This window comes from Embiotoca jacksoni, unplaced genomic scaffold, assembly GCF_022577435.1.
Source record: "Embiotoca jacksoni isolate LCO1_2020_lvr unplaced genomic scaffold, fEmbJac1.0.p SCAF_2, whole genome shotgun sequence".
In the NCBI taxonomy this organism is placed as follows: domain Eukaryota; kingdom Metazoa; phylum Chordata; class Actinopteri; family Embiotocidae; genus Embiotoca; species Embiotoca jacksoni.
The window spans coordinates 11,543,525-11,570,747 of NW_027185340.1; the positions used below are offsets into that span (position 1 = coordinate 11,543,525).

Below are 27,223 nucleotides of genomic sequence, written 5' to 3' on the forward strand. Positions count from 1 at the left end.
TTACTGGTCTGGCCCACTTGAGATCAAAGTGGGCAGTATGTGGCCCCTTAACTAAAATGAGTTTGACACCCCTGCTGTAGACAGAAGTTTGATTTATTTTTGGAATTCTGACTCCTTCAGAAATATAATTATTGGCTTTCTTACCAAAAAGCAGATCAATGAAAACTTTCATGTCCAGTCACAAGGCCACAGCTGGCAGTCTATTGGCCAACTACCACCTTTATATCTTGTTTGCTTAAGCTGTACAAAAAAAACTGTATAGAAACCTGCAATTTTATGGTGGGTTAAGCAACCAGGTTAATTCCTAGGCAGCTGCAATCCAACTGGATTAGTTTTAGTGAGAGCTGCCAAATAAACTGAAACCTGACTATTCCCCAGTATATCAGTTTTATCCTCTCTAATATTCTCCTCACAATCTGTGGCTTTACACTCAGACATTGGGGATGGGTTATGATTCACGATGAATTTTTGAATAGCCATTAAATCATAAACAATCAACTAGTTTTTGTCTTTTTTCCCCTTGTTTTTATTGGTGCCTGGTACTCCCATCAGAAGGTGGTATTTTTAATAATATTATTTATGCTTGAAATTCCCATCCCTATCAGACATAGCCGTGCATAAATACCAATTTTTGTTTTCAAAAGCAAAATCTACCGTAATACCGTCGCACTACATATGCAAACGATGACAGCTAATCCACACAGGATGACTTGTGTCTCTGCAAGCTGAACAGGAAAGCTGACAAACGACAACGAACCGGAGAAGAATGCTGTTTTGTTGCCACAGCCGCTGATGTTTCTAAGCAGTTCCTGTGATTGACTGAAATAGCCCCGTGTTTTACAACATGATACCATGTAATATCATTTTATTACCCGTCCTCTCCCTCACTCTGCCTGCCCTGGATTTTCTTGCAAAAGCACCTTGTTGACAGAGATGCTCACAGAATGCCATTGTTTCGCTGTCCCTCGCTCTTCCACCGAGCACACACACACAAAATGGCATTGTTTCCCAGACATCTAACACCCACTCTGGCAGCTGATGCAGTGAGTTAGCACATCCTCTGGCATGCTGCTGTACCACACTATTTAGCACTGTTGGTGTTCAGGAGTGTGTGTGTGTGTGTGTGTGTGTGTGTGTGTGTGTGTGTGTGTGTCTGTCTGTCTCATCTAGTCTCTAATTTAGAGCCCTTACATGTATATTTTTAAAGCGTATCAATGTAAGCTTGCCAACGCGAAGCACCATAACATTTGAGCACAGTGGTTCACTGTAGGTTTGTGCAAAGTACTGTTCGCTTTCAAGCGTTTCCACACTTTAGCCACCATCTATAAAGCAGCATTGTCTTCACACGAGGGATGAGATGTATGCAGAAAGAAGGCGGCGAGAAAACTGTCATTCTTTTGTTGTCTGCCAGGACATGCTTTCACCTGGTGGTGGTTTTACATGAAGCCTGGAATAAATACCCCTGTCCTCCCTGACAACCACCCCCTCCGTCCGTCTCTAAGTGTTTGCTAGACTTTAGGACTCTTCTGTATTGTCAAACACCCTCCGAACTCACCTCTCTGTTGGCCTACGAAGCCACATAACGGCTCTTTGAAAACAAAAACCCCTCGACTTGTTTTGTACATTACAACCATGCGTAAATGTAGATAGCAAAAACAAAACAAAACAAAAAGGCCAGCAGCAGTGACGCTTACTACTGCAGCGACTTGTTCTGCGGCTTAATTATGGGCAGATTCTGAAAAAATTATAGGATTTTTTGTGTTGTTTGCAGTCTCTGTGACGCCCACATGCAAACACACACACACACACACACACACACACACACACACACCAATATACACTCTCAAGGATTTGTATAAATACAGTATATGCTGTACATAGCCAGTATTACTAATAGATTTAGCACATGCTACAGATGCAGATTCACATTTTTTTGTGTGTTAATAGGCTGATAGATCAAAGTAACTTCTGTTTGCCATTTAGTGCAATGTAGAGTTTTGCCATGATCAAAATACTAAGTCTATTAACAAATAGTTATTTTCACATTCTGTAACTTCAGACAAAGAAGAAAAAGTAAACTCTTGTCCCAACTTTATCATTGTAAAGCTTACTTCACTTCACTTTAATCCCCTCTTTGTAAACTTTAAAGGATCATACTCATTAGCAATCCTGCTTTGTATCCTCCCTGTTTTGTACACTCTGTGGTGTCGCTGAGCTCATAAATTGCTGCTTGTCAGTTGATACCAAACCTGCTGCTTAGAACTTTAAGCTGCCCTGGATTTTACCCGTAATTACTGAAAATCTTCTTATTTTGTCTGAATTTATTCCTTCACTTGGATAGAAGCAGTCTGGGGCAGCTGATGGTGAATCAGAGGTTTCGCTCACCTTTTCACCGTCTTCTGAGGAGGCGCTTTCAGTTTGTCGAACTCGTCTTTCTCTGAGTAGATCACCACATTATCTAACAGGACGAAAGAGAGGACAGGTTTACAGCTTTTCTTTTGCTCTTTTAAAATACAAGTGAAACACAAAAATGACTGTAATCATAACACACCGAATACGATTAAGTTGCTTTGATGAAAATCTGACCTGTAGTTTTTCTGTAATGTTACTGCCAAACATACAAACAAACAAACAAACAAATAGCACCAACAACATCATCTCCTTGATGGAGGCAAATATCTTCCACAAAAATACTTTAAGAAAACTCAAGTGTGTAAAGTCGCAGCTCTTTTGTGTGTTATGAAACAGTAATGCCAAAATTGAACATGTAAATTCAGAAAAGATCTCAGATGTAATTCTGTGGGCTTCAATCTTTTATCAAAAGCAAGACTGCATTGCTCATACAATTTTGAATAGATGTTGGCATGAAGTAAAATACACAGAGGAGAAGAGATGCCCGAGGGGAAAAGGTTTCTTAAACAGAGGAACTGCTGTCGGAACAATGTTTAAAAATGATTACGGTGAGTATTATGTGAAATTGCACTTACATCATGGATACTGATAGGGATAGACAGCCTAATGAGTGAATAGCTAAGTGGAACAAATGCTGTGTGTGTGTGTCCGTGTGTGTCCGTGTGTGTGTGTGTGTGTGTGTGTGTGTGTGTGTGTGTGTGTGTGTGTGTGTGTGTGTGTGTGTGTGTGAATTAAAGTGTCAGTGTCTTTCATCTTAGAGCCTTATTAAGTCAGTGTCTCCATGAGTGACAGCTAGCTCCGGTAGAGCTCCAAGCAATGGGCTTCTCTCCCACACACACACACACACACACACACACACACACACACACCAGTCATCTAAAGTGCATGCACGCACACACACACACACACACACACCGACACAGCCACTTACGATAACCCAACATTAACTAACAATGCAGACATTTAGCTTTAATAATACTGTAGCCCCCCCCCCCCCCCCCCCCCTCTATAATGTTTTTTTTTTTTAGCTATTACATTTTTAAGTCATAATGTGTCTGTGGCCACGGAAACAGCGTGTGTGTGTGTGCGTATGTGTGTGTATTCTCATTCACACCACATGTAAGTGGTTAGTCAGTCAGTCTGGGAGAGAAATTGAACAGAGCATCATTGTCAGTATAAACGGCGCCCAAAGCAATGTATGGCTTTAGCTTTGGACGCCTCACATTCCACTGCGATATACTCATCACACTGCTTGTCTGTCAGCCTGCACGCACACACCCACATTTGCATACATTATGCTACAAATCATAAATATGCACATACATACTAGACTGACACATGGAGCCAGCTCTGAATTAACATTTAGATGTGATCCAGTCAGATTTGATTTGATGATATGGTTTGATGACACATTTAATATGGACTTGGTCAGCCCTGCAACGGCTGTAGGGCACATCTTAACATGCGTCCCTTAATGCACACACACACACACACACACACTGATCCAGCGACTCTTCAAACCTGATGAAAGTGTAATTCTGAATGAAATGTTGTTTCACTTAGCAGCGGTTGCAGAAGGATACGCAATTTGCAGCTTTAATCGAGAAAAAAAAAAAAAAAATTATCAGCTGAGCCCAGAAGCAGTACAAGAAAATCTTTGGATAATACTTTTGTGGATGCAGGCTCACCCACAGATAACATTCGGTGTTTGACTTGCCAAATAAGCCAGTCATACAGCTACCTGAATCAAGGTTTGAAAGGATTTTGCTGCAGGATTTAGTTGGACATTGTTAATCACTGCTGGGTGGTATCTGTTCATGCCTCAGCTAACAGATGAGCAAACTGCGTGTCAGTGTAACTATTCCGAAGACATTTTATCGTCTGTAAAGCTAAGAGTGGAAAAAAAACACCTAATTATAGTTTGTCCTGTTACTGTAATTACGTAGCTGTGTGTGTGTGTTTGTACTATTTGGAGTGCATTTTTTTTGGAGTCTGATTTGTCTTCAGATGCAGTTTAAACTGCATGAACTGTTGAGTATGTGTTGGCTCAAGTTTTGAAACTGCGCAGCATGTGAGTGGAGTTAATGAGAACACAGTCGTGATCAGTGGGTGACTGTGAGCCTATTTATTTACGCAGATATGAAAACATGAAGAAAGCTAAAGAAGAAAAAGCAACAGATCGTCGACGCGTAAACTGTCTCTAATGTCACCAAATTTATTTAGTTTTATAGCTGACTTTGTTTACGCATTTTATCTTTGTTTTGCCAGGTTATATGAAACTCCTTCAATATATCCTATCATACTTTTGGAATTACAAAAGCAATATCTTAAGTATATACGCTGCATGATCGTGCTAAAGTAACCATATACTGCAGTAACTATACAAAAAAGCAAAAGATATTTATCTTCATTAAGGAATGGGAAAAAAACGAATTTCATGGGTGGTCTTCTCAGAGATGAAAGCCAAAATTACTGGAACTATATCTATACTTAGTCTGAAGCTGTTTAAATATCATAACTTGTTTTCACAAACCTGGACCTCATCCAGGTTTCAAGAAACCGTGATAAGAATATGCTACAGAGTAAAAGTTGTGCAATAAAAATGTGGATAATGTTAGAAACATATACAATTATGTGATTACCAAGTTTACTTATTTTTCATGTAAACATCACAACCAGAATATAATCCAAACCAGGAGAAGGCTCACAACCAGTGTGCCTGTGTGCATGTAAACAAAAGACTCCCAGTTATTACAGTGGAAACAATGCACACATACAAAACTGTGTGTGTCCTTAATTGCTTAGTGTGTGTGTGTGTGTGTGTGTGTGTGTGTGTGTGTGTGTGTGTGTCTCACCAGGGACGTCTTTCTTGTCTTCCTGTTTGTTGGTCTGAGCCTCCACTGCTTTCACAACTTGTCCAGAACAACATGCTACAGATGCACACAAATACACACACACACACACACACACACACACACACACACACACACACACAAAGGAGGTCATAAAACACAAATGCCAAACTTAAAATGAAAGTGTGTGTGTGTGTGTGTGGTTGTTTCTTACCGTGGCCACTCGGTTTGGCCTTCAGGATGTAAAACATGATGATAAGAACGATGGCGATGGCCATGATAAAAATGGTTGACATGGCAATAATGAGAGCTGTTGCTAGGTGACCCTGTCCCGGGGAATCTGACAAATGAAGGCAATGATTTAAAGTACTGTGTGTGGAAAAGATGAAAGAGCAAATAAATAATGCATGGCGGTTTTTGACTGTGCGTATTTGTACCTTTGTTCAGATGTGGGAACACAGTAGTGCTGCCAGGGTCAATGAGAGGTTTTCCTTTTGGCTTGCTGGTTTGCATGCCTGAAACACACACAGATTCTTACTTTAGTTCATCTACTGTGGACGTATTACCGTCGGATCACACCGGGCAGGTTGCTGACATTGCATCCGCGACCCTTTTTTCGTTCCGTCCTCTGAACGGCTTCGCACAGCAGCTTGTTAGAAGTGGCGGGTTTAGATGCCTGATTTTATTGATGTGTTTTGGTCATTTTTGTTAGATTTTTCTGCCGGCCTGGTTTACTTAGTTACCAGTTTCTGTTTCATCTCTTTTAAATGCCCTGACTGTTGCTATTTGCTTCTTTGTTGTGGTCTACCCGTTAGACAACGTTAATACTGTTTGCTGTGTTTTGTTGTTATTGTTGTCAAAAATAAAAAAAAAGGCATCTATCTTTAACTCCCGGTGGAATCGAAAAAATACTTTTTCCCACCTTAGCGACTACTGACTTCTACTTTCAGAGGGATAACACACATTTTGACCTTTGGTCAGTTTGAAGTTCACCTTTGTTGCGTACAAATTTCCGCACATGCATATTTGATTCAGCCAGTATATTGATTTAAACCCTCGACAACCTACTGTTGAATCAGCAAAACTGTGGTAATTCTCCAATTTTGATAAAAGTAAAAAAAAATGTTTTCATTTTCAGAAAATATGATTATTTTCCTTATTGCCAAAGGACGTATTTACGGTAAATACAGCGCCACCATGTGCAGTTAGTTAGATTATTTATCAAGCAAACTCGATCTCTCTGCCCTTCTACCGCCGAAGTTAATTCATTGTATATTGGCACCGTGTGGATATGAAGCAGCGACTCTCTGTCCAGATTTCTCTCTGTTCCCAATCTATTGCTTCCAATGCTCCCCCCCCCCCCCTCTTCCTTTCTCTGTCTCTCTTTCAGGAATATTCATCGCCTGCTTTTCCTCTTTCCTAATGGAGCTGTAAACTTCTGGCAGCTCATAAATCAGCTCTTTTAATCAGTCTTTCATTTGGCCGAGTTGATAGACCTCTCTGGCATGTGCCTTGCTACTTGCCGTGGTCTCAGAGCCTCATGTCATCACACACACACACACACACATCCCAGTGCCCTGTGGCTGCAGACATTAACTTCGGGTATGTGTTTACACTCTGGATAAGGATATGAGCCTGAACTGGAATTCTGTTTAGCGTCTTGTGGTTTAATCTCTTAATTATGTCTCGCAGGCTGAACACGGTGCAAATGATAATTCTTCGGGGCAATCTGGATACTCAGGTCCAAACAAACTGAGGAGCAGAATTACACAGCGGTGTTGATAAGGAAAAAAAAACAAAAAAATCAAAGCATTTTTGTTTGAAGTAAGAATCATAATACCTCTGTCAGCAGAGATGAAGCAACAGTTAACTTCCAATAATGCGAAATAGCGATATCCGCTTATGAACTGTTGATAGTGAAGATGCCATCTTTTTAAATATTTAAGGTGCGCCCGTTTGAAAAACGGCACCGAAAGTCAATAGGAATCAAAAGGTGACAGTGGAAATTGAGCGATGCCTCCAGACTCATATCTATGGCCTGCCAAAGAGTGGCATCAGCGCAAGCACAAACATGCTAATCATCTCTCTTTCTCATACCCGCTGAAGTTTTAATTATCGCACACACAGAGCTCGGCAGGAGCCAGGGTAATTTACAGATTACATGGCAAGTGTCAGCCTGCCCTCACCCAAAGCAAGTAGGACTCCCAGCTTTCATCTCCGTCCTCTATTTACTGTCGAGGGTCGACATTATTTTTAAGTTTTAAGGGGTTCGATTGAAACGTGTCTGATTTAACAGATAGAACGAAATAGAGAATACAAGAAGTTTATTTGATCTTTTACCCAGACAAATCAGACGTATTTTAGAAAGGCATGCAGCATTTAAAGCCTAATAGAAATTAGACAATAATTTAAGACTTGTAATTACACCTAAATGAAGTTTGTCAAAGGCTAAAAATGATCAGGTTATTCTCGAAGTAAATCCTCTGACCCAGAAAATAATGCTTTTTTTTTTTTTGGTTCTTTGTCATCTTGGAGAGTAATTGAACTAGGCAGTTTGCAAGCAGTGACAGCCCAAACATGTGTCAAAGGTATCAATCTTCCTACCCAACTCAAAAAAGCAAAGAAAAAAGATGTCCAACTATGAGTTCAAAACAAGAAACATGACTTTTGAAATTTTGTCAGTGTTAAAAAAATTGCATTTCCAAAATAAGCTCGATAAACGTAAATACAAGATAATATTATTTGCTAATCTTGTTACATCTCATTTATTTGCTCTTTTTCACGGCATCATTCAATCACTCATTTCCATGCCTGGGAGAGCTAATTAGGTGGCTGTTGAAAAGCACGTGTTTATAAGCACGCACGCACACACACACACACACACACGCAGGCACGCACACACACACACCGAGTATACTGCAGTTCCTAATTTCACACCCACTCCTCTGCAGGCCCAGGCTGCTTTTTGGGGTTTTCATCTTTCAAAACACTCTCATTAAATATGACACAATAACAATAAAATGTGTTTCCGGGCTCTTCAATTATACTCAAAGGAAATTTTGAGCAATTATAGGCCCATAAATATAATTCCCATAGCGATATGTATCATTGAGGGTCAAAAACACTGTTCGATTCCCACTGACGTTAGCCTGGCGTACCCAGACACAAATTTACTGAAGAACTGAATCTGTGAGCAAACGTTCCCTCATTTTTGGAGCAATCTATCTGTCACATCTGGACGGTCCCACAGACGACGACGCAGCAGGACAGGGAACATCTTTGGCTTCTGCTCATTGATTGCGATACGCATCTTAAGCATTGATTGTGTTCTTTTCCTTTTTCTGACGTTTAAACATTACACCTCACGATGCTTTACTTAATATTCATAAATATGCTCTGACACATTGAAAGTCTGTTCTTGCCACAAAACGATTTTTTTTTTTCATTTCATGTAAATAAGATTAAATGATTTGATGCTGATTTTTCAAACTAAATGGTTTTAATAAAATGGACAATCTTTTATACCGGGAGACATTTATCTGCAGTAATTATATTGTAATGGACCGAAGTCGGATCATTTTCATACTGATTTTAACTGTATGTGAATACTTTTAACTGAGGACATAATTCAAATTTACACTTTTGCTGTGCAGGCAAACACTAAGAGAAAGCCATAATAACTCCCTATAAAACTCATCAGTGTGAACTAAAAGCTTTTTACAATAAATAAAAAATTGCAGAGAATATGTAATCAAGTTTCACAAACAAAAGACTCTAAAGAAGACACAATGGCAAATTAATTCATGTGAGGAATGAAAAAATACAATGAAATACAATACTAAGGATTAGTTTTCAGTGATGTATTGTCACTCCTCACCAAAAAAATAAGATTTGGCTTCATGTTACAGCTTTAAACTTGATTTCATACTGTATCATATGGTCACAATATTCCTGTCACCACTGTGAAATGTAAATATAAGATCCGCAAAACATACATTTCTACAGGAGAATTGAAAGGCGCACAGAGCCAAGAACAAATGTCTCAGCTGGACTATTGTAGGAAAATCAAACAGACTACAGGAGATGACAGCATTAACGCACTGTGTTGCAAGTGTCAGGTCAGCAAAATAATCAATGAGGCAGTGTCATTATTGATGAGCTGCCAATACCCCCCTGTGGAGCCAGATTAACAGAGATCCAGGAATGGAGGAGGGGATGGGTGTACCACTTCTTTTGTATCCATCAGTGAGGCCCACTGACAGGGAAGGACAGTGACCTGAGGGTCCAGGAGAACTCAGCACAACCTCTGACCTCTTATTTTTATCCCCAAATTAAGTCCAGGCTTTCAGCAGGTTTTCAACATACTGTACAGCTGCTTTTGCACAGCCTGACCCCTTATATTTCCTTTCATTTGGAGTGAAATCTTTAATGTTTTGTGGCATTTAATCTGGCCGAAACCAGGTTTGTGTTAAGGCAGAGAAAGCTGTGAAGATACGTGTTGGAAAGGAAGAAGGGGAATTCATAGCTGAAAGGTGATGTTGGGGAAAAACAGATTCGTAAGGAAGGAAACAGTGAGAAATGAAGAGCAAAGAAGTCACATGAGATTACTTACATTCTTTGGTGTTGCGTGGTGCATTCTGGCAGGAGTGGCAAACCATCCCATAGAGATTTCTGGGTCTGTTTTCCAGCATGTAATACCTGGAAGACATCAAATACGTGGTTTTAAGCAGCAACTTGTTGGACTATATAGTGATTAAACCGGAGATTTCAGGTGATCAGCTTTGCTTGCATCATCAGCCAATGCCTCAATCACAGTCTTTCCTTCTGCCATAAAAAAAAAATCTGTTATAAAATTCAAGCAAAGGCTTCAATATAAAACAGTTTTAAACACTTGCAAGTAAGTACTATCTGCAAGTGTGGCAGGTGTGTGTATAGTATGCGGAACTTCTAGACACACTGTACCTACACAGCCGAGGTGAAAAGTTTGAATCTGTGCAGAAATGTACATAATTGATGGCCTGAAGGCACCAAACACAGCTCGGTACAGATATCGCCCTGAGTCATGAAGTGTTTACGAGAGGATAGAAGAGGGAGGCAACAAGGAGCCAAGTCTGCGTATGGCTGGTAGTGCTATTAAGTCGTTTAGGCTTTGAGGGCATGTACAGAATATCAGATTTTGCAGGTAATTATCTGATGCCTTCAGATTTCTGGATAAAGTCAGAACTTCAATCTTGTGCTCCCGGATGTTAAAAGGCAGAGGTGGATAGACATATAAGGGGGATGTCTGATTTGATATTTCTGATGGACTTTTGCCATCATGTTAGTCACTGTATTTGAATTACATATAACTATGCACAATTACCAACCCTGTATTACGCTCTTTAGCGTAATACACCCATCAGTCCACTAGAGGATACCATGTCACAGTTTACATTTTGGTTAGGGTTAGGAAAGCCTGGTTTGGCTTGAAATAAGTCATTTTTTATAGTAATTTACGTAATGTACACCACATAATGTACATTATTAAACACAACATTATGTCTACGTTGACTTTTGCTTTCTCATGGAAACACCGGTCTCCTCAAAGAAAGTCCCTTTGTATGTTGTCACATGACCTCTTTCTTTGACCCTGGTTACACGAGTCGTAAGTATGAAACAGTGACATTGACTCCTCTAGTGGACTGATGGGTGTATTACATGCTTTAGCATGACATCAGGCTGCAATTTCAAATGTTGTTAAACAGTTCATAAATATGTGAAAACATCGTCTTACTCTAAAAATAGTATTTGTTCAATACTTGTTCAATAAAACATTTGAAATTCTTATATAATCTATTACAATATTGAAAATGCGTAAATGTTTTGCTTACCTTAATCTAAAGTCTTATTGTACCCTAATTTTGATATATCAGACATATTTATATACGTAAAAAATATTTAGAAAATACATACTGAATAAAAAAGAATACCTGATGTGTAATAATGTATTTTCACATGTATTTGTTACTAAGATATAACTGATGTCTCAGACAATTATGAAATATTTGTCCCCATGAATCCTTCTTTTACAGATGATTTATAAACATTAAATAATACTAATCATTACAAGGATACAAACAGAGAAATGTCTGTCCCAACACACTTATTCTCACTCTCCAGCAGGTATTTTCGTCAGGCTTAACTTTAAAGCAACTGCTCAGGCCTGTTCTGTTCACCATTGAACATGTATGGAATCTGTTAGTTGCAGCAAACAACCCCCCACACATGCAGTACAGCGTATACAGATACAGACACAGACATGACCAGACTCAGTGATTGCACACTCACTCCTGTAAGAATCACACTAATCAAAAAGCAAAAACATCCTTCGTAAGGAGACTGAGAGCCAAGAAAAGTAGGAGGCAGCAAGATTGCATCCAGACTGATGACAGGAGGAAGACATTTCAACATTTAATTCTCTCAGATGGATTAGGAGGGTTTTTAAATATCCACAAATTACATATCTTGCAGTTATTTTTTTTGTGCAAAATCCTTCATCACCTACTTCATTATACAGTATATTGTTATATTGCCTACATTTAATTTAAAAATTATTATTATTAGTTGAAATATGATTCAGGAGAAAAAAACGGAAAGAAAGTTTGGTGTTGACATAACAAGTTAACGTCTCCAGCGAGGCGAGAGACGGCGGAGTGATTGATAATGCAAAGGACGAGAGAGGAAGACGAGGGGGGTGCAGAGGAAGGACTGGGAGCATTTATATGTTCCTTATTGACTTAATATTTTCATGTGACAGTGGTTGCATAGACAGCTGCCATGTGCAGATGGAAAAGTGCCGGATTTAAAGTGGGAGGATGTATTAAAGCTGGAGTGCAGGACTTCTACTTCTAAATGAGACTTCGTAACACTCGAGCTGAGTTCACACACCGATGATGCTTATCACTGCCAGAGACATCACTCCATAAATCTCTTTACTTTTTTCTTCTGCTGCAAATCTGTCTTTCATATCTGGTGTCTGGCGAGACATTCCCGTGGTGGTGCAGCAGTAGTGATGTGTTTCATTTCACCCAGCAATAATTGTTTTGCTAGAGCTGGAGAGGCAGCGAAGAGGAGGAACAGTTGTGATCTTAGCGACAGAAAGGACGAGACTTACATTGTGCATTTGGCAGTATTAACATCAATATCACTACCCTCTATCTCTCCCTCCGCGGTGTGTATCCACATGCATCCTTTTGTTTACCACAAACATATTTATTGTCTCACATAAATATAGGTTTTTATGAATGAAATTTTGAGTATTAGTCACGTATTTTCTCAGTTAAAAACCCATCTCTGATCTGCATGTACGGACCTCCTTCATTTGCAGCGTGCAGCATCTAGAGGGCAGCACCAGGCGTAATGTGTATCAAGTAATACACAGTTTGTGTGTATACAGCACCCAATGACAACACAGAGAAGTTTCCACAGTGCCTTCTTTTGTAGTAAACATAGTCCTGAATATGAACAGAAACCTTGTAGAGGGCACTTTTAAGTAAGACATTGAATCTGAGAACTCATCTGGTGCCCATTAATATTTGAGGGATGTTCAGCGTTGGGTGGTAAATGGCTGTTGCCTTTTGCTTTTCGGTCGCAGTGTTGTGAATGGTGTTTGTGTGTCCGTGAGCATTACCCTTGTAAACAGGGTCCACACTCTGCGTCGTTCTCTGGAGTTCCTGCGACGCGCACGGTGGCTTTGTAGAGGGCATCGCAGTCTTTATGGCGTCTGCAGATCTCATACTTCCCTTTGGAGTATTTTCCCTGGGGGCAAGACACGCAGGCAAAGTCCTCATCCTTCACACCGTAGCCACAGGTCTGCCAACCAAACACACACACACACACACACACACATACACACATATTCATAAAGACACGATAAACTGGAGTTCATGCATTTGACACTATATCATTTTAAATAAGCTTTACAGATCAATTGGATGATTCCTAAATGTGGTGTGCACACACATTCAAAAACACACATCTGTTTCTATCAATGTCCTGAGTAAATCTGGCTTTACTACTTTGAAATGACAGATGAGAAATCTGATTGGTCACAGAGGTCCATGTGTGTGTGTGTGTGTGTGTGTGTGTGTGTGTGTGTGTGTGTGTGTGTGTGTGTGTGTGTTTGTACAGCTTTCCATGCCTGGGAGTGTTTAAGATGACCGACTCATCATTCTGTTCTCTAGCATCGATCTCCTCCCATCTCCACATGGTAATTTCTCTCACTGGGGAGGCTGAACAGGCCACACACACACACACACACACACACACACAAACATACACACACACACACACACAGACACAGATACGAAAACATATTCTTTCTGTCTTTTTTGGTCCTTCTTTTATCTTTCATTTCCCTCTTACTTTCATCTGTCTATTAAAACAAGCCTGTGCCTCTTTGCTTTGGGCTAAAGCCGACCGACTCTTGCAGAAATCTAATACTCGCTCCCTTCTGTTTGACGTCCGTAAGTCTCGGCGCGATTGTTTGATATGGAACTGCGCGGAGCTATCGGCGGGATCTTGTCGCTTTGGGTTAAAACTCACTTTGGATCTTTTGTGCACAGGATTGCTGTGACTCTGCTTCTGCTCACTGACTCAAAGTAGTTCCAGAGTGATTGAAAGCGTCTCCCTTTCCAAGGCGAATGTGTCACCTTTTTAAATCTTGCTTATGGTATAGAGTTTGTCGGATTTAGGGAGAAGTGGATGAAACACAGAACTGACAACAAGCAGGAACTTTTATGCCATTTTTGCCTTTATTTTGAAAGCTGACCGTCAAAGGAAGCTGTGGTTCATGTTATGCATCTCAAACCAACAGGTCACAAGGGAACATAATCTTAATGCAGAGCAGCTTTAACTGACTTGAAACTTCAGTCCCGAGTTTTCTTTTTTCTTGAATTCCTCCTCACCCCATCAGCACTTTCATCACTCAATAAATACAAAACAATCGAAAATGTAAATGTGACTTGAGTGTTTACATTTGTGTAAAATAGCCTGGAAATCTGGATACAAGATGCACATTAAAAGGGATCTTGAAGATCTCGTCATTGTTGTGTGTGTTGAACTGTGTCTGTGTGAGTGTGTGTGGGCATGTGCTTTCTGAAGTCTCTGTTGTGAGGAGGAACCCTATGGTTACCCAGTGATTAAAAGCGTGTCAAAACACACATACACACAAATGCAGAGAAAGCTCAGGGAAATAGAAGAAGTCGTTGAATTACAGGCTGTGGATCAAAAAGGATCAAAACAGCAGGAGAAAGTGGTTCTTATCTCACTGATTTACCTTCTTTTTCAGTTCACATTTCTATCGCCCACAAACAGCTAAATTAGTCTTTATGACAGAGCTCTGTACTTGTCAGACTGAGCTTCTCATTGTCGTCTCCGTTACAGAAAGAGACAAGTACATCATTTGATTTCACAAGTCGAAACACAGCACTTTGTTGGGGATGCTTACCAGAAGTAGCTTAAGGAAACACAAGGCAGGAAGGAGGAAAGTAGGACAGGAAGGAAAAAAAACAAACAAATACATCATACATTTGTGAGATGGCATGTGGGGGTAAAAGAGGAAAGGAGACAGGAAGGAAGAAAGCAATCAAGGCTTCAGAATGCTGTCATCTTTCCAATGAAGCATGTAACAATTTTGTCTACTTTGTGGCACTAAAACAACAAGTGAGCTTTAAAAATCTGATTATGGTTTAAGTTAATATGGCAAACAGAAAGGAAGTAACAACAGCTCCTTTGTCCATTTTCTTTCTTTTTTTTCAACTCCTGGGAAAAACATCTGTCTCTTCCACTACTGAAAGCTTCGCGATGATGTTTGGAGTGCAGAAGTTGTATTTTTAAACAGCTGCTTGCTGTGAGAGCAGTGAGAGTTGAAGCCTGAAGCGCCCAGTAGGGTCAATAGGGAACTCCAGAGGTGGGTGGTTTTGTGGATTCATCAGTTGTGTTTGTTTTTGTCTGAGCTCTTGTCGCTGGTTAAGGTTGGATTGCCACGTCACACACTTTTGTGCACCAACCATAATCAAATCTGAAGACAGTTGCTTACTTGGTCACCGCCAGTCTAAACCAATCGAACCACAGTCAAAAAGTCCTCATAAAGCACAACAGTTGATTTTGTTTTGTTGTTCTAAGTTTTACATTTTATTCTTGCTTATTTAGTCACGGTTATTTTATGTCATTCTTTTCATGAAAAATACATATTTGAAACTTAGTTTTCAGGGTCTTTTATGGCAACAATGTTTCTATTTTTTGCTTCTTCATTAAGCTTTTAATAAAAAAAAATGTCCTTATCAATGTATTTTGATTTAGTTTGTGAATGTTTGAAATTATGAGCCAATTTCAATTTATCCAATGTAAGACACTGAGTTTAAAGAGCCTACAAAACTTGCACTCTTGCATCATTCTAATGACATGACTGCATAAGAGGGAAACTATTGAAATCCAGGGAATATAGAATATATGATAACTTTTCAGAACCCATATAAGTCATTCTGTTCACCCTTGAATGCAGCTGTCTCTGTGAAGAGGGCGTGGCACCCCAGGGTGCCCACTGAAGCATTTTCGCGCGCTCTGTTTACTTTGGCTGTCGGCAGACTGACTGACGGACGCTAAATCACTATGTGACTACTGCAAGTCATTCAGTGTAATGCATGCCTTCACATCGAAGTTCAATGAGAGCGATAAACCATACAGAAATTGTTCATTTGAATTTAGGCACCCTTCACTGTGCAGCTATGTGTTTGCGTGTGTGTGTGTGTGTTTATTGTGGATGGTCTGCGCGAAACTCAGGTTCATACTGGTCGTTTTTTGTGCTGTTAATCAGTTTTGGGTGGTCATACTGGTTATACCGAGTTACCATCTTTATCCCACTTCCTTCTCCCAGCTCATTGCAACAGCTGACTTTAAAAAAGGCTCAACAATGTGGGTACATGAAGGAAGAAGGAAGTAATAACAAACCAGACTGTGCTAAATTAATGGTATTTATGTGAGTGTGTGTGTGTGTGTGTGTGTGTGTGTGTGTGTGTGTGTGTGTGTGTGTGTGTGTGTGTGTGTGCGTGTGTGTGTGTGTGTGTGTGTGTATGTGTGTGTATGTATATATGCTCACCATATGCGGCTCTTGTCCTGGCTGACACTGGGGGCAGGCCTGGCAGGTGTTACTGGTCTGGTTGAAGAACTCATATTCTCCACAGCTGGAATACTCTGCACTAGCAAACATACAACACACCTGGGGGAGGGGGAGGAGGCACAGAGACAGACAGTTGGAGAGGGGGGTGAGGGTCAGTGTGAAAGTGACTGCAAAACCACATTGATAGCTTGTGAAAACAAAAAATTGCACATTCATAGTAACGCAGGCACATTCTTACAGCATGGCTGACAGACTCGTAGTACAAGAAGTCTCTGCTCTTGGCAGCTGATAAGCTCCATTGAACACAATGAGTGGAAATCAATGCAATGTTTTAACATTGCATTTGGGACCGGGGACATAAACCGGACTGCACACTAATCCATAGAGCTGAAAATTGAGGTCTTCATGGGTTGATTCTGCTTTTCGAGGGTTAAGACTGTTCAGGGTTTTAAGGTGAAGGTTGGGCTTTTAATTGTGATGGTTAAGACTAAAGTACGGAGCTAAGGAATGCATTATGTCAATGAGTCTCCCTACAAGGATAGTGAAACAAGGTTTTGTGTGTGTGTGTGTGTGTGTGTGTGTGTGTGTGTGTGTGGGTGGGTGGGTGGGTGGGTGGGTGGGTGTGGGTGGGTGGGTGTGTGTGTGAGAGCATGTGAGTTGTGGGGACATATGTGTTTTCACAGTCACACTGGGGACCCATGTCCCTTTTAGGGAGTAGCAGTACGCACAACAGCAATCATCAAATTTGAAAGTTAAGACCTGGTTTGAGGGTGATGTGATGTGGAGGTCAAGATTAGGTTAAGGGTTAGGTTTATGTGGCTTTGGTTAAGGTTAAGTTATGTGGTTATGTTTTCAGGAAATGAATGTAATTCAAATTCACGTCTTCTGAAGTGATGGAAACATGACTGTGTATGTGTCTGTGTGTGGTGTGTGTGGTATTTTGTCATTGTGGCTCCCACTAATAAGTAGCAGCTGGTATTTAAAGCTTTACCAGCACACTTTGTTTTTTCCCCAAACAAACTAACTGAGTTTTAAAAAATCATCTGCAGTCCAGAAAATGATGGAGGGAAATGAGTGCATGACTAAGTCTCTCCATCTTCTCTCCATTGTTTTAATAACATCTTCCTCTCGCTCTCTCTTCTTCTTCATAACCATCTCATGTCAGCAGACATAAGGCGCTGTTTCAGTAAATAAGAATTTACACCGCCAGTGTTTGTACGTGTGTCTACATACCGAACATGTGTGTATACAGTGTTTGAGCCCACTAATCTCAAGCCAGATAATGTGTTTGTGATTTAAACCGGATACAAAACAGACTGACCCCGAGTTTACACACCTGACGGACAGATAGTGTAAATACAGCTCAACAAACAATGACTTAATGCACCCATAATGACTTCAAAACTGAACATGTAGTTTTAATTTGGTAATTAGGACTAATAAAAAAAACCTTAAGAAAACTTACCTTAAGAAAAAAGAAAAAAAACTCTATCAAGTGAATATTGAGGCCTATTAGTGGTGAGTTAGGGCTCTCATGAGAGATCAATTGACAAAAAAAAAAAAAATGAAACTGATATTGTGTTGATTTAACACATTCAATAATATTGTGATCAATCCAGTTTAAGTATTTTCCTGGTTTATACTCCAAACCAGAAGGTGGCAGTATTGCTTGTTTAAACTGGTTGCTACACACCATATAACTGACCAAGAAGAAGGCCTGCGTATAAGTGGTCAACATAAACCTTGAGCTATTGATCCTAAGTGCAAAAAAGGACATTATTAATACCGTTACAACGTGGCCTGAGGGTGTTATTGTCATTATTTTCTTCAAATTTTCAGGAGATATTGCAATAATATTGTTATCGTGAAATATTTTGGCCACGATAGTCGTACAGAGAAAATCTGATATCATGACCGTTCCCGATAATATTGACATTCTGTTCAAAAGGGACGCTGATATAGTGCAGGTTATTTTATCAGACTTTGGAAAGCGTCTCCAGAAGACATACAGCTGTTTACAGAATCAGCAGTGCTCCTTATGAATAATATACGTCATTCATCAAGTTTGTGCACTGCCCATTTAAAACTCCCAGATATTTAATTTGTACCGATCAACAAAATTATAATTTTTTTTTTTTTATTAATGTTTCAATTTCTGAGACCGTGAAGTGCCACTGAAAGCAAGCAATTTGTCCAACAAATTTTCTGCCATTCTTCACTGTTGGCATGTCAACACGTCTAAGGGTCACTGTGGGGTTTTTACCAGGCAATTACTGTTAGTCAGTGTTTACACATTGTTTATACAGTGTTTACTTTGTTTGTGTGTCATAATTATCTTCTCCCTCATATTTTTCCAGTTGAAAAAACAAACTTCCTGCAACACACCACACTAATTGTGCACAGCCAGCTATGTCACAACGCTTTGGGAAGATGTTCACTCAGGCACCATAAAATACATTTCAGCACAACCCACATCCTCCCCAAAAGTTCCAATTATGTTAGAACTTAGCTGGAACGTAGGTGACTTTTAAACAACATAGTGTTCGCAAACAGAAAATTGAGAACATTGAGTGCCCCGTCACCTGTATATTAATGCTGTCTAAAATAATTAGCTATATGACAATAGCAACATAGCATCCTGTCAGTCATTTGTAATTTTTCTACATTGTCTAAAACTGAAGTTACAGATTTGAAGAGTAATTTACTTCTGATGCCATTAACTGGCAAAATAATCCAAATATTTTCTCCTTCTTGACTTATGGCTCCAGTGTTAACCCGCATGAAGAGAAGAGAGCAGAGGGAGGCAGGGAGGATGAGGGGGAACGGCCTGATGGGAAAACTGCCAGTGGGTTTCAACATCAAAACAAGTGGAGAATCTCGAGATTCCAGGTTAAGATTATAAAGATATTTGCTTTACGAATAACTCTAAAGATGACTAATTGGTACGAGGGCTGCAGAGTTGTGCAAGCTGCTGGCACGTACTACCCCAAAGTCTAGATGACGCTGTGCCAAGTTGACTGGCTGCGATCCACAATGCCGGACCAGTACGTTTTTACGTGGACCGACAGCAGAAATATGATGATGATTTTAGATCAAAGCTACTGCTTGATGACTTTAAACAGGGCATGAAGAGGAAAGGGTAACTGTCTAGTGAATATATATAGAAAAGGTGGCAGGAGGGGAGGTGGGGGCGGTGGGGGGGTAAAGTGTCGTAATGGGACGGCGTAGAGGAAAATGGGGAGGCCTGAGGAAGGTAAAGGAGAATAATTTTTGCAAAATAAAGGGACAGACAACTTACTAATAATGAGGACAGAAAGATGGACTTCTTCTGACCTCTCCTCTCTGACATGTTTGCGTTTTCTTCCTAGGGGATAAAAGAGAAAGACAAACAATCATGCAATGCAACTCTTCATAAAAACATTTCCAGCATTCTGGCTCCTGCACAAAACAACTATTATATAACAGCAAAGTCATGAATCAAAGCATTCCTGCCAACAGTAGTGCTGTCAATGGGAATGGTGTGTTTGTGTATACATGTGTGTGTGTGTGTGTGTGTGTGTGTGTGTGTGTGTGTGTGTGGCCCCCATGAGTTAGCATCACGTCAGTGCCCATAAACATGTAATAGCAGCAGAACAGCCCGTGGCATTCTTCTGCCACATAACTACAAGCACACATCACCTTTGGCTTACCTCTGCTTCAATAAAGACCGGTGATATCACTTAACAAAATTTAATTATATACCTATTTCTTTATCATGTCATGTTGTTATTAGGCTAAAGTTTTTGTCCAACCCCTAAACTTCGTTGAAATGCCATGTAGAAAACTGCTTTGAAGCCTTTTGTTTCACACTTGTGCGTGCTAATATTGCCTCCCCGAGGGTTGCATTTTTTGGAGAGAATTACTTTTTTGCATTACCGCACAATATTTGTGGTATTTCTGGTTATGGACACACTGTGTGGCTGTAATGGGTGAAGCTGTGGCTGGATACGGTAATTGTTTGGACTTCGGCTGTCGCTGCGGTCCCGTCTGTAGTCTTGTGGATATTTTTGTAGCTGTTACTATTTGAATCTGCGGTGCTTCTATGCCCAGCCGAAATCATGTGCCATCCCCAGGCTGCAGTCCTAACAGAAGCAGCGGTCAGTGAGAGAGCCGGTGACGTACAAGCACTTAAAGGTAAACCGAGCACAGTAACTGCTCCTGAATAAAAACGGCCGCATCCTTGACATAAGAATTCTCCAATAACGTAATCATGACTATTACGGAGTAGTACGATATCGTCATACAAGGGATGATCAAAAATGACATGGGGAAACAGGAAGCGATAACATTTGTGAGTAAGTGTTCCAAATTTTTAACTCAGGTGCTGCTGTTTATCAAGCAATGAAACTTGGAGTCCTTACTCATAAGGTCATAGCTCCCCCTTGCTCTGTGCACATCATTGTGCTAATTACCGTTTATGTACAACAGGAGCAGTCTTGGAACTTTTTGATAGACCCTTGCACTTAATGCTCAGTTCAAAGTCAAATTCAATGACTTGATCCATGCCGAGACGATTGGTGCAGCTGAGTGGAAACAGACATGTGGCTCAGACAGAATGAAAATAATTGCAAGGTAACGCAAAAGTACTGTGTAAAAATGCAACCCTTATTGCAATGCAAAACATAACTATCGCAAGGCAATACAAAAGTAGTCCTCCAAAAAACTCCCTCCCTGACCTCTCAGGTGCTCTGTACTACCACAAAGCACTTGTACTATTAATATTTGATGATAATTTGGTATTGCATAAGGGTATACAAATTATGTTGTGCAATTATTAATCTCCAAATTAATAGAAAATATACACACATCAATATATAATAAATCCTATTAACGTTTCTAATTCAGTTTATAGCGCTTTCTAAAATACGTTAAAGGGGAAAAAAAAAACTTTTATGGAATGGCTTGGATGTTCTTTATTACAGTGGCTGTGATACTGAAGAGGACATTAGGTAAAGAGGAATTCAAACTTTGTGTGTTTGGTGTAGCAACCAAACTAAAATATTATCTGCTGAAAAATGTGTTGATGACTTTGGCAAGAAAACCATCAGGTTGTAAAGGTGTAATCGCTGTTATGTCACCAAGTTAGATGATTTGCTAAGTTTGTTATTTGCTAAGTTTGTCATTTGTGAAGAGATGGATGTGTTTGGGGGAACTTTTAATGGCGGTGATAGCAATGCTTCATGAAATGTGTGCATATTTCTCCCAGAATGCCATAAATCAACATATGCTGTGTGGTAATGTGTCATTGCTCATTTATTTCTTTGTAGTTGTGTCTGCAGGAGCATGCCTGTGATTGTATTAACTGTAGATTTGTCCTGCATTGGCCTACATTAAGAATACAGCTTGTGTGTGTGTGTGTGTGTGTGTGTGTGTGTGTGTGTGTGTGTGTGTGTGTGTGTGTGTGTGTGTGTGTGTGTGTGTGTGTGTGTGTGTGTGGTCTCGATAAGCGTGGCAGTACGTCTGTCATCTCCCTGAAACATGGAGGCTTCTTCCAGATATAATGCGGAGCATGTCAATGTTGAATTACTCTTTTTCAATTACATTTTGTTTCTGATCTACATGTAATTACAAGCTCATATTTAATATGTTGAACTAACAAACACCGCCGTGTCAGTGTGAATAAAGCTGCAGGAATCAAATGCAGAACCCTCTGATTAACTTCGGTGGAGTGGAGAAATACATTTTCTGGCCATTAAGATAAATCACAAAACTTACAAGTCTCTGTTCGAGGCAGTTCAGTAATGATGAATGTGAGACATGGGAATATGAAGGGAAATCTACTGGGCAAAGCAAAACAATAAAATACCAAAATGTAATGAGAAAGATTGAGTCCACTTTTCCTATCACTGAGGGAAAATGTATCTTCACTGCTAAATAAGTATTAAAGTGACATTTAGATAAGCCAGAAGGACAAAACCAAACACAAACACTAGCAGCAACAGAGTTTTAGCATGACACACACACACACACACACACACACACACACACACACACACACACACACACAAACAAACACGGTCTATAGCTGTACACAAACATACCTGTGATTACTGTTTTGATTACACTTCTCATGGGGTTTGTTTGAGTGTTGATTACTACATATACATTAAAACAACAACAACAACCCGGTGTTGGTCCACAGCTGTTTCACATCAACGGCTCACAAATTGTGAGATGTGTACGTACGTTTTTCTTGGCCTGCTGTTTTCTGTTTGCTTCAGCCCACGTCAAGGTGCCGCAGGTTCAGGCACCACTGCCCGGTTAGGTTTTAGAAAAAGAGCAGTCAGGCAGATGTGAGTTGAGTTACGTTACCTACTCCATCACATGACTTCCCTCTTTTACGAACCTGTCTCAAACGTAAACATTTCACGATTTCAGAACTGTTATTGTGAACGACCAACGTGTGTGTGTGTGTGTGTGTGTGTGTGTGTGTGTGTGTGCGCGCGTGCGCGCGTGCGTGCGTGCGTGTGTGTGTGTGTGCGTGTGCATGCGTGTGTGTGTGTGTGTTTGTGTTTGACACAAAAAGGAAGAAGCTGCAGTTATCTGATGTTGGCATCTGTCTGGCTCCAAACCTCTAACTTCCCTCTTCCATGTTGCACGCTTGAACGAAAAACCTTTTGATCTTCAGTAATAGCTAATTCTCCTACCCCAGGGGTTAGAACTTGTTTAATTACACCCTACACTTGCACACACACACTCACACACACACACACACACACACACACACACACACACACACACACACACACACACACACACACACACACACACACATAAACACCTAGATAGACGGCGGATAAGTACACACAAAGTTCACTTCTGATGGCAAAATAGGCTTAATTGTGTACATCCCTGTGGTAAAACCACAGCCAGTGTGTGTGTGTGTGTGTGTGTGTGTGTGTGTGTACATGTGTACGTACGCACGTACGTGTGCATATTTTGTGTCACTGCAAAAGAGATAAAAGGGTAGCTAATCCTTTTCCTTTTTTTCAAATCAGGAAATGATAACTGCCAAATGGCTATGGACCCCCTCAAGGCTACTCATTATGGGGTTAAAGTGATGAACACACAAACCAACGCACACACACACACACATACAGCGATCCGGCAGTGTTTGAAGACTCTTGGTGTCTTCTGACAGTCTGCTTTACCTCTTTCAACCCTGTGTCTGTCTTTCTAACCTCAGCTCTCTCTGTTGGGGCAGGTCTGAGATGAAAGTCAGCCCAAGCCTTTTGCCCCCCCCCCCCCACCCCCCCCGAGGGTATCAATCTTCTAACGATCGCATAATCTCTGATAAATAATCCTTCTGTTTTTAGCCGTGTCATTACCAAGTACAGTGTATGTTGTCGTTAGTAGCACCAGAAGAACACAGAAAAATCATCCCGGGCAGTTTCCCGTATGACATGTGACTTTACAGCGCAGTGTTTCCGACAAAAATCACGTTCGGCTCACTCTTCCCGCATAGTTCCAGTTATTGGAAGCCTTTTTTATTTTGCAACATTTGCTGGACTAAATGACTTGCAAACATTTTTTTTTTTTTTTTTGCATCCTCCCTCACTTAATTAGCTCTGTCTTCATATCTGTTTTTCATTTGGTTGCATTTGATTGCTCTTTTTGTCAGCAGGAGAAATCCGATATGAAATGCCACATAGCACTGGGGAGGCAATTTACTCTGCTTCATTACAAAAATGCACAAAAACAAACCCATTGACCTCAAAAATTCACACAACACAAATCAACAAGACCGAAAGAAGACGTCGTTCCGTCGCGCCTCCTGGCCGACAGTGACAAGTATAATGCCTTAATATTGTTAAGAATCCAGAGCAGAACTTCAAAGCGGATTAAAGTCTGTATTTACAAGGAGTGCATCAAAATATGACAGCCAAATGTGATAGTCTTTGCTAAAAGTCCTAATGGGGATGTTTAGACCCTAAAGGGGAAAGGAGGGGCTGGCCTATGGAAATTCCCATCAATCAGCTCATACAACACACATATTATGTAATCAGGGACTGCACCCCTCCTGTTAATTCTACACTCTTTTCCTATTTTTAGGGCAGTCGGAGCCGCTTCCACCAATAGTCGTCAGCCAGTCTGTTGTTGTTCATAACTGTGCTTGGATTTATTGTGATGTTGCTTTCGACTTCACTTTACAAGCACACCGTATTTCTATAAAGAAACAATTAAAGACTTTAAAAACTGGAATTGCCGCAGGTCCACTAATCATTCATTATGGGTCATTATTATAAATTGTACTGATAAACGAGCATTGATCTTTGATTAAAAAGTAGAAAAGATGAATACTGCATGAGCAGTCTGATGGGCTAATTCTCCCCCTCATCTCCACAAAGTCGGAGGCTTTTCTATGCTTGCATGTCTAAGCCACTGCTGCTGTAACCCTGCCATTGATCTCAGGAGTGCTACAGACAGACATGTGCTACCAGGGTAAACATGGTGTCACCAGCCACTTCCTTCACCTGACAGTGATTAATTCACTGGGGAGAGCGTTCTCCCCTCCATGTGAAGCCTACAGCCAAGCAGCCGTAGCTACCGCAGAAACAAGCGACAATTTCATTTGAATGTACATGTGCAACCAGGAGCAGCTACTGGGAGATTCACCCAACAGGCTGTGGAGTAACAGTAGACCCAGCCAGTTTCAAAACAAAACATAGCATATAGAGTTCTGTGTAAAAGTTTCCTTGACAATAGATTCTTTTGGATTACATAATACCATCAGACAAGCATTGGATTGGTTCCAAATTCCCTCTGCAGCATGACAACAGCCCCAAACAAACAACCAGCATCATAGAAAATCATCTTGGTGCCCCAAAGAGTCCCGATCCCAACATTATGGAGTCTGTCTGGGATTCGATGAAAAGACAGAAGACATTGAGACGAGAATTGTGGCAAGAATTGTAACCAGGAGAACTGGTGCTGTTTTTAATGCTACAAAAGATTAATTTGATTTCCATTTTTCAGTTTGCGTGCACATTGCATTAAGTTAAGTAACTTAAAACTTTAAAAGCATCCCCCATTTCTACGTAGTGTTGGTTTGGTACTGAAAATATATAGTCCAACAACTTGTAATTCATTCTTCAGATGTATTTAGATTTTCAGATAATTCTTGGCTTAAATACAGTTTGTAATACCTTGGGTTTGCTCATTTTATACATCTTATTTTACCCTCCTATTTAGATCTCAAATCCTTTTAAAAACAGATGTTTTTCATTGATTTACTTATTATAAAGTGCTATTTAGTTTTACTGGACCATATAATGGCATTGATGGGGTTAGCCATGTTAAAAATTGCTCACTCTTGATGTTTCTCCCCCGTCACACTGATTTAATTCCATTCATTAGTTTGTCTGGGAGATATGCCATGCTTCTTTCTCTGCATCCCTCCACCTCTATATCATTAAGCATCGTTACAGATGGATTGTGTGGGAAATGACTTTTCACCATCAGTGTTTAACTCTGTAAAGGATATTTATTACAGTGACTGATAATGACTTCCTGCTCGATTGAGTATTGGGCTAATCAGTGGCCAGGGGACCCCGGCCAAGAAGCAAACCAATGTAGAAAATGAATAATGTGAGTAGTGGAGAGTTTGGGCTCACTTGAGAAGCACTTAATTTCAGATGACAATCAAATCAGCGGCATAAAGATCCAGGGTTTTTTGTCATCCTGGGTTTTATCATATATATATAGACTGTACAATAACTCACCTCTGGCAAAATCCATCACACAACAACAACACCGTTGGTTGTCTGTTTTCTTGTTTGTTTAAATGTTTGCACTATTGTTTAGTTAGTTTTAATTTAATTTTTCTATTTTATTTTATTCTATTTTATTGTATATACTGTGCATTTTTTATATTTAATATGTTTTACTGTTGTTTTATTGCTTTCCTGTACCTATAATGCTGCTGCAGCGAAAACATTTCCCCTTGTGGGATTAATAGTAACTATCTATCTATCTATCTATCTATCTATCTATCTATCTATCTATCTATCTATCTATCTATCTATCTATCTATCTATCTATCTATCTATCTATCTATCTATCTATCTATCTATCTATCTATCTATCTTACGTCTAACAAGAAAAATCCTTTTTAAATCACTCTCTTCTTCCTGCTGCTTTCTTCCTACCGACCAACCTCGTTTCCCGTCTTCACATCTGATATTTTAAATGATCGCTAAAGATAATCTGTCTGTAAATATAAATGTACATGTTAGAACTGAACCACTAACAGTGCTAATGTTTGACCAAAGCCACCACTAGCTGATGGTTTTTGTTAATATTTATTAGCTTTTACTAATGCATACCATTAAGTTGACAAAAACTTGGCTTTAATGTAAAGTTAAATGCCTAAATCATCAGTGTCAAAACCGGGATGTGAATAATTATAATGACAATTTGAGAAAATTGGAAAATGATTAAAGGGTTCAGTTTAAAGAGTTCCCATTGACAATCAGTGTAATGTTGATCCAATTTACATTGTAAATACATAATCAATCCAACACACCACATCCAGCATACCTGAAGAGAATGATACTGTTCATTTGTTGGCCCTATAAAAGGATAATTTTAGTTTTTACATCAGGCAGCCAAATACCAGCCCCATCTTACAATAAACACAAAATCAATTCTAAGCCATAAACAAGTCCCAAAGTTAATCAGTGCTCTGCTGACGAGTTCTGTCCCTGAAAAGCAAATGATTTGATCCATTTTACAATCCAGAGCTCAACCTGCCAAATCCAAG

General features: G+C 40.0%; 1 protein-coding gene across 2 annotated transcripts in view; it reads right to left on the reverse strand.

Moving 5' to 3' along the window:
• The window catches only part of edar (ectodysplasin A receptor), a 38,528-nt gene that overhangs the window by 4,912 nt on the left and 6,393 nt on the right, over positions 1–27,223 (reverse strand). The window contains exons 2-9 of one of the 2 annotated variants that reach the window (XM_069154547.1): positions 19,721–19,786; positions 16,402–16,521; positions 12,934–13,115; positions 9,877–9,962; positions 5,702–5,779; positions 5,479–5,604; positions 5,268–5,342; positions 2,386–2,458 (exon numbers count right to left, since the gene is read on the reverse strand). In XM_069154547.1, coding sequence (XP_069010648.1) covers positions 2,386–2,458; positions 5,268–5,342; positions 5,479–5,604; positions 5,702–5,779; positions 9,877–9,962; positions 12,934–13,115; positions 16,402–16,521; positions 19,721–19,771 — 791 coding nt within the window. In that variant the 5' untranslated portion in view covers positions 19,772–19,786. The remainder of the gene's footprint in view (positions 1–2,385; positions 2,459–5,267; positions 5,343–5,478; positions 5,605–5,701; positions 5,780–9,876; positions 9,963–12,933; positions 13,116–16,401; positions 16,522–19,720; positions 19,787–27,223) is intronic. The other variant, XM_069154548.1, reaches the window with a different exon arrangement.